Source organism: Dipodomys ordii, unplaced genomic scaffold, assembly GCF_000151885.1.
Source record: "Dipodomys ordii isolate 6190 unplaced genomic scaffold, Dord_2.0 Scaffold205, whole genome shotgun sequence".
NCBI classification, from domain to species: domain Eukaryota; kingdom Metazoa; phylum Chordata; class Mammalia; order Rodentia; family Heteromyidae; genus Dipodomys; species Dipodomys ordii.
Window position 1 is genome coordinate 3,317,658 of NW_012267421.1, and position 11,138 is coordinate 3,328,795.

The following is an 11,138-nucleotide window of genomic DNA, read 5'->3' on the forward strand; positions in this document are numbered from 1 at the left end:
TTGGTGGGTAGTTAATTCAGCTTTTTGTTTTTAAAAATGATCGTTTTCTTTGCTTGTTTCATTTCTCCTTTTGGCTTTATTTCTAACAAGGGAGAACATATGGTTGGATTTATGGGAAATAAAACCAGATAGCTTTTGTTGTTCCAGAGAAATTATTAATAGCATCCCTAAGTAATTTCCAAGCATCCTGGTTTGGATAATAAAATGTACAGTTTCTTCCCAATTAGTCTAGGTTGCTTTTTCACAATCCACTGCCAATCCAGGCACTCTGTTCAACAAAACTTTTCTCTAAAAGTTTTACTGTGTTTCTTAAACAGGGCAGGACTTGGATGACACAATCTAGGGCTTAGGGAAGGGCAAGGAGTGGGTATTCTTGTCATCAGATAGAGAAAACAGCTTGCTGGAAGATGAACCGACAGAGGCAGTGCTTGATGACTCCCATGAAGGCTGGTTGCAACCACACTTTTTTTTTTTTAATGCCAAAGCTAGTCCTATTTGGGTTTCTACCACAAAATAATGAGAGTCTTGCTAATACTCCAAGCAAGCAGTGAAGAAATAGCATTTTGCCGAGCTTGGGCTGTGGCTCTTCCATATCTGGGGTTGCGGATCGGATCAGGGCCCTGGAGTTCAAAGCAGGTACTCTGTGGGTGGGTGGCATCCACACCTTCAGAGGACTCTTGATAGTGTAGGGTCAAAGTATGCACCAGATCACCACAGGGTTTGTTTAAACCAGTCCTCTATCCCCAGGCCCTCACTCCAACTCACTAGCTCTTAATCTTTAACTAGATGATCAAGCCAAGGCCCATCCGGACACTGTTCTGAATTTTGGGGAAACCGTCTGCGTTCCCCAGTAGCATTTCCTTCCTTTTCAGCGATTAATACCCGTAGGGGTACGTGTTCTTCACTCGGGGTGCTAAGTATGCAAATGAACACCCGAAGGAAGACCCCCCCACACACACACGTTGCGCACAGGACGGGGTGGAGCCCAGGCATTCGGGGCTGGACGGAGGGAAGACACCAATAGAAGTGAGTTCGCTCGCGTCTGGAACACTGGACCTGCAGGCGTGCCTGCTTTGTCAGGAAAGCCCTGGTCGTCGCCCCAAGTCCCAGACACACATGAAATGCCGCCAGGCGCGCCTCTAACTCGCACAGGATCTAATCCTCCAAGAGCCGGGGAGAAGACAGGCACCCGAGGCGACCTCATAACCCCGCCCAGGCAGGAAGCCCCGCCCATCGGCCTCCGAGGCCCGCCCCCACGCCGTGGCCACGCCCCCGAGAGCTCAGGTTACTCCTTTTCTTGTCCTGGGGCTCCTCCTAAGCTCCCATGTACTACCCTTTACAGCTTTGAGACTCTTCCTCCGCACTCTGTGGCCACGCCACTCACCGCCAAGGCGCCGCCCACCACTTTCGGATTTCGCTCCCGCCCCCTTTGAATCAAGGCTACCCGGTAGCTTCACCGCGAAGGAGGCGCGACAGTATGGGCAAAGGGGTGGGCACGGCCTTGCAAGCGGAGGAGGCGTGGCCTTGCAGGCGGAGGGGTGTGGCCTGAGGACGGGGGAGGCGTGGCCTGCAGGCGGAGGAGGCGTGGCCCGACGGCGGAGGCGCGGGCGGCGCCGCGCGGACTCTGGCTTTGACACCCGCGGCGCGCGGCGGGCGGCGCGAGTTGGGTGCCGGACTTTCGGTCTGGATCCCTGCCGCGGCGTCCGCGCTGCCAGCCTCGGTGCAGCCTCGGTGTTCGGTCTCGCCGCCGCTCTCGCAGCCCGCGAACCTCCCTGCGGGTCTTGCCTGTTTGCGGAGAGCCAGAGTTTCTCCCGCAGAAAGAGCCGGGCGCGCGGACCGCGCCGGCGCGGGCGCGTCCCCGCAGGGCGCAGGCCGGGCTGGAGGCCGCAGGTGAGACCGGGCCGGTGCCCTTTACCCCCAGCCGGGAGGAGGGAGCGGGGTGCGGGCGCAGCGTGGGGGGCCCCTCTCCCGTGTTTGCACGCGCGAGCCCTGAGTTCACAAGTTGCCCGGCCGCCACAGAGAAGAGGGGGCTCGAACTCTCGTCTGGCACGGGCGAGGGGTGACCAAAGAGTTTAGGAAGGGCGCGGGCGGCGGGAGCCCGAAGGGATGGAGTCTGGAGCCTTGTTTGAACGACCGCTGGCTCCCATGGAATCCGGCCCGGAGCAGCCGGCCCCAGCCCCTGGTCCTGAACCCCAGCATTGGTCCCAGGGCTAACAGCAGACGGCTGAATTCTGCCCATCTGTGTGTTCATTTCTAGGTGGCTCAGGAAAGGTCATTTTGGTCACCAGGCATGGAAGATTTGGTGTTCGTTTGCAGCAACGTGTTCCACTCCTAAATCCTGCACCTTCCCGGGTCTGGGAAACGTTCCCCGGCTCCCTCCCCTAGGCGCAACTCTGCAGTGGACCGGCCTTCCTGCGCCCCTGCTCTTGGCTGGCCATGGGGAGCACCCTGGGCTGTCATCGCTCCATCCCCAGGGACCCTTCGGATCTGTCCCACAGCCGAAAGTTCAGTGCAGCCTGCAATTTCAGCAACATCCTGGTGAATCAGGAGCGGCTCAACATCAACACGGCCACAGAGGAAGAACTGATGACCCTGCCTGGGGTGACACGGGCCGTGGCCCGCAGCATCGTGGAGTACCGGGAATACATCGGTGGCTTCAAGAAGGTGGAGGACCTGGCGCTGGTCAGTGGGGTGGGTGCCACCAAATTGGAGCAGGTCAAGTTTGAGATCTGTGTGAGCAGTAAGGGCAGCTCAGCCCAGCACTCTCCCAGCTCGCTGCGTCGGGATCTGCTGGCCGAGCAGCAGCCACACCACCTGGCCACCTCGGTGCCCCTCACACCGCGAGTCAACATCAACACAGCCACCCCGGCTCAGCTCATGAGTGTGCGAGGCCTCACGGAGAAGATGGCCCTCAGCATCGTGGACTTCCGCAGGGAGCACGGCCCCTTTCGCAGTGTGGAGGACTTGGTGAGGATGGATGGGATCAGTGCGGCCTTTCTGGATAGGATCCGACACCAGGTGTTTGCTGAGCGGTCCAGGCCCCCATCCACCCACACCAACGGGGGCCTGACCTTCACTGCCAAGCCGCACCCCAGCCCTACCTCACTGAGTCTGCAGAGTGAGGACCTGGACCTGCCTCCAGGGGGTCCCACGCAGATCATCTCCACTCGGCCCTCCGTAGAGGCCTTCGGAGGCACGAGGGACGGGAGGCCCGTGCTGAGGCTGGCCACCTGGAACTTTCAGGGCTGCTCGGTGGAGAAGGCTAACAACCCCGGAGTGCGTGAGGTGGTGTGCATGACACTCCTGGAAAACAGGTGAGGGATGTGACAGCAGCTGGAGGGGGATGGGAGGTGGGGGGGAGACACATCTGTGGATGCAAATAAGCTCACTCTGTGGGCTAGGGAGGAGGGCAAGAATATTTACTCAGTGTTCTTGGGGGTCTAGCCCATGTTTTCAACTGAGGCCCTGCTTGCTTTCTGCTCCAGAAGCTGTGTGGGCCCAGGGCCCCCATGTTTTGAGTGTGGTATAGCTGACATGGGGCTTGATTTGGGGGTTGGAGTTTGTGTGGGAGAGCACTGCTATGCAGAAGATGGTTTGACTCAGGAGGCTTCCTAGGGTTCACAGTCTGTCAGCTGCTCAGCCTGGGAACACAGGCACAGTTATGCTCGTGTACTAAGAACAATTGATTGAATTTTTTTTTTTGGTGGGAGGGGGAATCACATTTGTTCCATCATACCCTATTGATATGCACAAAACCATCACCAGATGTCTGCGCATAGAAACACTGCCTGTGTTTACCAGGAAGTTGTGCATGTCACTGGCCATCCTCTTTCCTTACTGAACCTGAAGTTGGCATTTACTGCTAACCTCCCCTGTCCCATAGCCAGAAAAGGCTAAGTTCTGTGTGTGAATCCTGGCTGCATTTTCCCATCTCAGCCAAAGGAGAAGAGACTTGCAGGGCAGGCCATTGATGAAACTGTTTATATCATTCACGGCAGTGCTCTGTGGGAACATCCGTTAACTCCCCATAAAACAAAACAGTATATGGTGCCAGGAACTCCTGCTGTTAGTAAAATAGCGTGCATATAATGGCATCAGCTTTGGGAATTAAAGAAACATGTGAGGTCCTTTTACCGTGTTCTTGAGGGATTTCTCTCCCATCACCTAGAGGGACAGTGCTGGTTTTGCTTTCTTTCCACCATCTCAGGTGGTTGGTGAGGTCAGCAGGGTGGGGGTTTGGTGACATGAAGTGATTTCTCAGTGGGAAACCACAGTGCCTTGTGCAGACCATCCGTACCGGTGAGAGGAGAAAAGCAGGTCACAGTATTTCCCTGGCACCATCCGTAGGCATGCTTGTCACCAAGGAGGTGCACAGGCTGGATCTGAGAAGGGGACCAGCAGCTTTCGAGTGTTCTTGCCACATGCCAGTGTCACTGGTCTGGACCCCTCACTCACCCTTGCTGGTCATCTCATGCTCAGAAGAGCTGGATACAGCCCCTGGAGATAACTAGGCAGGAATGGCTTGAGAATGCTTCTGTCCTCAGAGCACATGGGTGGGTAGAGTGGAGGGGAAGGGCATAGGCAGCCAGGGACTGCTGTTCACTTCCTATCAGGGGTTTCCTTGAGGCCCCTTTGGATGGGATGTTGCCTCGTGGGCAGCTCTAGCAGCCCTAGCCTGTTTGTTTTCTCTCAACACTGCCCACAAAACTCTGTGTTCTGTGTTTAACACATATTCCAGGTACTACTGATATATGCTTGGCTTTAAGACTCATTGTACCAGATGTTGGACAAGTTTTTTTTTTCTCTCTGCCCTTTGTGCACTCTCTCTCTTTCTCTGTCTCTCTGTCTCTATCTCTCTCTTTCTCTGTCCCCCCTCTCTTGTTCTTTTCTTCTTTCTCTCTTTTGTCCTGAAGCTTGAATTCAGGCTTGGGCGCTATCCCTGAGCTTGTATTTGCTCTAGGCTAGTGCTCTACCACTTTGAGCTCTAGCACCATTTTCAGCTTTTTGGTGGTTCATTGAAGAGTCCCACAAACTTCCTGCCTGGGCTGGCTTTGAACCATGATCATCAGATCTCAGCCCCTTGAGTGGCTAGGATTAAAGGGGTGAGCAAGTGAAGCCTGGCTTCTGACTTTCTTTATAGAGCTCTTTTCCTTCACTGTCCTTTCTGGCCAGGCCAGTGCTTTCCTATGGAGCTTTCCAGGCACTTTTCTTTGCTTTGATTGTTCTGATCATCTCTATAGTTGTTCACTGTATGGCCAAGGTTCCAGGGGGCAACTCAGTTTCTAGGACATGTGAATGTGGATGGGGAGAAAGGAGAGGGTATGAGCAGGACAAGATGACTTGAAAAGTTTGAAAGTTCTAGCAACTCAGGAGGCTGCATCAACTGAACTTGTTCTGTTGTGTGGAGATGGGGCTGCCCGCCCAGGGGTTTACTGTGAGGAGCTTTCCCAGTATGGAGTCAGTAGGGTTTGCCCTGCTTTTATTAGGATTTCCTAGATAGATGTGGTTTGTAGAGGATATTGAACTTTTGTCTTTGGGTGTCAGGGGAAGTTACCCAAATTCAATAGGGCTTAGAAGGAGGTACCTGTAAGTGATAGAAAGATGACCCCCCCAGCTTGTTCCCATTGGCTCCATGAATTGTCCCTCCCTTCACCCAAACTTGTTCTCATTTGCTCTGTGAGTTGTCCTGGGGGTTGGTGGCTCCTCTCGCCTGGTCATGATGCTTTGGGTATTCAGGACACTCCTAGCACATGGCTTGTGTCTAGTAAACAGGATGTAATAGGCTTAAGGCCTGATCCTAAAGCACTGAGGCGGCTGCATTTGCCTGTGTGACTGTCCTAGAGTACAGAAAGCTGTCACAGAGTGACAAGTCATACTGATTTACAGCAGCCTGGTACATTCCAGCTGTTCCTTTTATTAGTAAGAGGAAACATATTTGGTGTGAGCAAGAATGGATGCAGGTGATTTTCCTGTAGCTCTTCTTTTCCTGTATGTATATGCATGGCAGAAGAATCTTCTGACTTCTGGACATATCTTTGTGTCTTCTGACACCTTGCCCTTTGTTACATTTCCCCAGTAACTTCAGGAAGTGGTGATCCTGACTGACTATTAATGATCCTCCATCTCTGGGTGTGGAACATAAAACTGGAGTAGTTGAATGACTTGTCTTTGAAACACAGCTCCATTAATGACTCAGCCTGGATGAGGCTGAGTACTGGACCTTCTGCCTGTAGACCACACTGATTGTTTGTACCCAGGATGTGTTTGGTGAGCAGAGCACCTTCATGCTGCCTGTTGGTCAGGCATCCCATGCTCTGCTAAGACAGGGCCCTTGCCAGATCATGTGCCAGGCATAGAAACCAAATCCTTTGTACAAATGTTTTACAGCAGTCACGAGCAAGTTTGCAAAGCGAATAGCTGGCTTCTGGCGTTCCTTTCTGCAAGTTTACTTGAGTGGATGTATTTTCTTCCTGAAAGTACCCAGAGGAGCTAGGAGCTGGAGTCCTTGTCCTGAGGTGCTTCTGCCTGGGTGGATGGGAGTAAGGGAGCTACAAGAGACTGTGCTTTGCTTGAGGTGGCACAGCACAGAGCCAGATAATTATAGAGTCTCCTGGAGCCTTTAGGAACACCATGCTGGTGGTACAGAACTGGTGTATCTCATCAGACTCTTCTGCCAAGCCTCAGTCTTAGTGTTCTTCATGTTCAGTATTTATGGGGCAAGATAGAAAAAGAAGTGCTTCTGCAATGTCCTTGAAAGACTCTGTGGCAGGCCACGTGTGGAAAGAAGACTGTTTAATTTGTATTTGTTCTTCTGGATAATTGTTTTATTCTGTTTACTCAAGAGTCTAAACCCTGGGGACCTGACATAATCTCCAGAAGATATCAGGAGATTTAACATCCCAGTTGCTCTTCTCCCCCTCCCCCTCTCCCCCCATGGCCTACATCAGGAAGAAGTTCTAGTGTCTTCTAATGGTTTAAATCTGATTTCTTGCCGATAGACAGTGTTGAAGCCCCAGGTAGATTAGTGCCTGACACATGCACAGATTGTGGGAAAAGCAGTCTTTGTTGATCAGACCTGATTGGTGGGATAAATACAGATACAAACCATTTTGTCATTTTTATTGAAAACTACGTATTGAATCCCTGCCACAAACATATATGAGCTGGATGTGGAGGTCAGCTGGCCTGATCACCTGACAGAATTAACTTAAAATTAACTCCATCTTTAAGGCTTGGCATTAAAACCGTGTGGTAAGCCTAGACACATAATTGATATGGGGCTGTATTTTTCCTATGTGAATGACAAGACTTGTCCAGGGGTAGGGGAAGGACAGGTTGAGGGGCAAAATGGCTTCCTGAAGTAGAGATGAAAATCTGTTTTGCCTGTTTTGAGGAAGCTGAGGGTTGGTAAGATTAAGCAGCTTCTATGTGGCCTTTGAAAATGGAGATGTTGGAATCAGAATTTGTTTGAGCCAGGTCTTTGTTTATTTTCAAACCTGGGACCAGGTAAGTCTTTCCCAAAATGTTGTATCCTTCCATATCCTGACTCTGAGGCTGGCCTGCCTACACCCCACCCATGATTTCCTCTCTGTCTTGAGTCTTCAGTTGGCCAGGTACCAGCGTATTGGGGGGAAGGAGGGCTTCACCTAGACTCAGGCCTTGGGAGACTTCTGCTTCCTTCCTGTTTTTGTTCCTGCAAAGGAGGGGATTGTTGCCAAATGTAGAGCCAGTCTGAGGGTTTCAGAGCTGCTAGAACCAATTGGAGGGTGTCAGTTACCTTTAGAACCAATCAGAGGACATCAGGGCCCTACAGCCAATCATTGGGTGTTATGTGCCTCTACCCAGCCCTCAGCTGTGAGCCTGTGACCTTGGGCCCTGTTCCAAAGTGGACTTATGGGTTTTCTGAACCAAAGAATTCTGGGCCCTTTCCAGAAAGAAAGGTGGTCATCAATTTGTAAGGAAAGATAACATGAGAGATGAGAAGTCCTTGTATTGGCATTGCTTGGGGTTTATGTAATTGGAGAGAAAACAGTTTTCTAAGTAAGTTTAGTACCTCTGGGGTCTGATTTCAAGGTTCAGTGGGGGTTTGAAAGTATTGATTCTTCTAAATTCTATCATTCCTTTATCACCCATCCATCTACCCATCCTTTCATTCAAACAATTCTTCTGGGCTTTCTGTAGCTGTTAGGTTGTATATCAGGTTCTGCTCACAAAGTGAATGAGGCAAGCCCCTTATTCTTTGGGAACCTCCATTCTGGGTGGGGAGACGTCAGTAAGCACCTCCAGAGTGCTGGGGGTCATGGAGGAGAGTGAGGAGAAGCCTGCTTTGTTGGTGGATGTCATGGAAAACCTCAGCTGAGTGCTGCGAAGGAGCCTGCCTGAGAGTGTCCAAAGGGACAAAGTTCCAAGAGTGTCAGATGGGTGGGTGCAGAAGGAGACAGGGCTCTGTCTGCTGGGGCCTCCAAGTAAGTCTCTTATTTTAATGGCAGAGGGGGCCACCAAGATTGGAAGCAAAGGCCAATGAGACGTTTTTTGCCAGGTAGTCCTGGCTGCTGGGCTGTAAGCGGTGGATTGTGGGAGTTGAGGAGAGGCAGAGGCAGAGCTCAGGTGGTGAGTGTGAAGATGGGGAGTGGTGGGCATGAGGGACTTTCTCAAAGGTGAAACAGGACAAACTTGCCTGAATTTGGCACAGTGTAAGGATTTCTAGAAGACAGGTAGAGAGACCCTAGAGAAGTCTAGAAGTGACATGCACCAATGAACTAGGATAGGCTTGGGGATTGAAGGTAACTCTAGTTTTAGGGGACGTTTACATCAGTTCAGTTTCTTGTTGATTAAGTGTCTACTTTGTACCCCCTACTGGATGAGGCTGGTGGCATGGGGAGACCATACCCTGTGGCCAGGGAAGTGCACGGTGTGGAAGGGAGACACACACACTGCAGGCAATTTGTGGTATGAGGAAGGATCTGGCTAAAGGGCCTGAAAGTATGAGAGGTGGTTGGGTACTGGTCTGCATGGATCAGCAGGTGAGTAGAGACCTCACCCTCAGCAGGAGGAACAGGCTGAGGGTGAGAGGATCAAGTCAGGAGGTTGGAAGGTTGCTAACCAGGAGGAAGGTCATGTTCTGAGAGACAGGGATGTGGTCATGATTTGGGCTGAGTCAGCAGCTTCTTTCTCTCCCTCTCCTCCCCTCCATCTCTCTCTTCTCTCAGCTAAGGAGAGGGAGGCATGGATATCTAAGCCACATCCTTTTCCTTCTAATACACAACACTCAGATAGAAACACAGCAAGCTTCAGTATTAGTACACAAACATTACAAAGCAAAGAGCCTTATTCCAGAATGCCCAAATAAAACTCTGCAGGTGACAGATACCATGACGGGGTTTGTGACAAATTGACTGGCTCATCCCAACCTGCCCTGCCCCAGTGCTGTGAAGTACTCAGGGTGCCCCTGTGGCCCTTCATACCACACATCCAGGACACACCTTCAAAAGGCCTGGCTCTCCCTCACAACAAACCCAAGCCAATTCCTACTGGCTATACATCGGCTAGGTTCTGGGCCACAGTTCTTACTGTTGTGTGTTGATTGACAGCCATCAATTATGGGAGACCCCAGTGGCATGGGGGAGATGTTCCACCATACATGTGTCATTAGCAAAAAAACATGGACTCCTTCTTCCAAACTCCATATGAAGAACCCTTGGTTTTTCTCTACTGGGTACCATTTTCCAACTATGTGGATTTGTTGCTCATTTCTATCAGCCCTGCTTCCTGAGAGTTCTATTTTGGTTCAGCCATTACCTGATTAAGCTGTTAAGCTAGGCCTTTGACTGTTTTATCTGGAGGCTGCTGTGCACTGCTTAAATGGAACACTCGGTCTAGGGAGCTGGCCCCAGCCTGCCTTGAGCCCAAGCTGCAGGCCTGAGGCTCTGGGGAGCCCTAAGATTTGAAGGGAGACTGTGCTTTGTCTTTGTCGGCAAAGGCTAAAATCTAAAATTGTGGCATCTTTGAAAGAAGGAAGTCTCAGGGGCAGGGTGGTTTTCTTAAAAATATTGATCCAATATTCTGTTCAGAAAGTCTTTCTACCATGTATTCTTCATTAAGCAAAGCCATGGAAGTGGCGCTGTGGCTCAAGTGGTAGAGCGCTGGCCTTGAGCTGAAGAGCTGAGGGACAGTGCCCAGGCCCAGAGTTCAGGCCCTATGACCAACCAAAAAAAAAATTATTAAGCAAAGCCAATTCGAATTAACATTTCTTTCAGCAACCTCTGATTTGGTTCCATCCCTCCCTCCCTCCCTCCCTCCCTCCCTTCCTTCCTTCCTTCCTTCCTTTCTTCTTTGCTGGTTCTAGGACTTAAACTTAGACCTTGTATTCTTGTACTCTCACTTGGCTTTTCTGATCAAGCCTGGCGCTCTACTGCTTGAGTCATACCTTCACAACTGGCTTTTGCTGATTAATTGGAGATAAGAGTGTCTCATATTTGTGTGCCCCTGGATGGCTTTGAACTGAGACTTTCAGGTCTCAGCCTCTTGAGTAGCAAGGATTATAGGCATGAGCCACCAGCCAGGCTGTTGCTGCTGCTTTTCCTCATCCTCTTCCACCTCGTCCCTCTCCTCCTCCCTCTCCCTCTCCCCTTCCTCCTTCACTTCTTCCTCCTCCTCCTCATTTTCCTCTTTCTGATTTGTATGTATTAATTGCATAAAATAATGATATTCTCATATATCTCTGTGATATTCTCATACATCTCATGTACTTTGATCACATTCATTCCTTATTATCCCTTTTCTTTTCCTCCCTTATCCCCATAGTCCCTCTCCAAATTTCCTATTTTTAAAAAAATTCTTCATACAAGAGAAGGCCTGGAGTAGTTGGCTTTCTGAGTCTGGCTTATTTCACACAACATGATCATCTCCAGTTCCATTCATATTCCCACTGACAACATTATTTCATTCTCTGCTTTCTTGCATGGAGTGATGAGTTAAAAGTGTACTGGCTTCAGGGCTGGGAAGGTGGCTCAGTGGTAGAGCGCTTGCCTTGCATGCTGGAGGCCCTGGGTTCGATTCCTCAGCACCACATAAGCAAAAAGAAAAAAGCCGGAAGTGGCGCTGTGGCTCAAGTGGTAGAGCGCTAGCCTTGAGCTGAA

The 11,138-nt window shown here is 50.8% G+C and overlaps 1 protein-coding gene across 2 annotated transcripts in view; it reads left to right on the forward strand.

Annotated features, from left to right (window-relative positions):
• The first annotated feature begins 1,814 nt into the window (after positions 1 to 1,814).
• The window catches only part of Eepd1 (endonuclease/exonuclease/phosphatase family domain containing 1), an 82,235-nt gene continuing 72,911 nt past the window's right edge, over positions 1,815 to 11,138 (forward strand). For both annotated transcript variants that reach the window (XM_013035135.1, XM_013035136.1), the window contains exons 1-2: positions 1,815 to 1,890; positions 2,258 to 3,314. In XM_013035135.1, the coding sequence (XP_012890589.1) occupies positions 2,437 to 3,314 (878 nt within the window). In that variant the 5' untranslated portion in view covers positions 1,815 to 1,890; positions 2,258 to 2,436. The remainder of the gene's footprint in view (positions 1,891 to 2,257; positions 3,315 to 11,138) is intronic.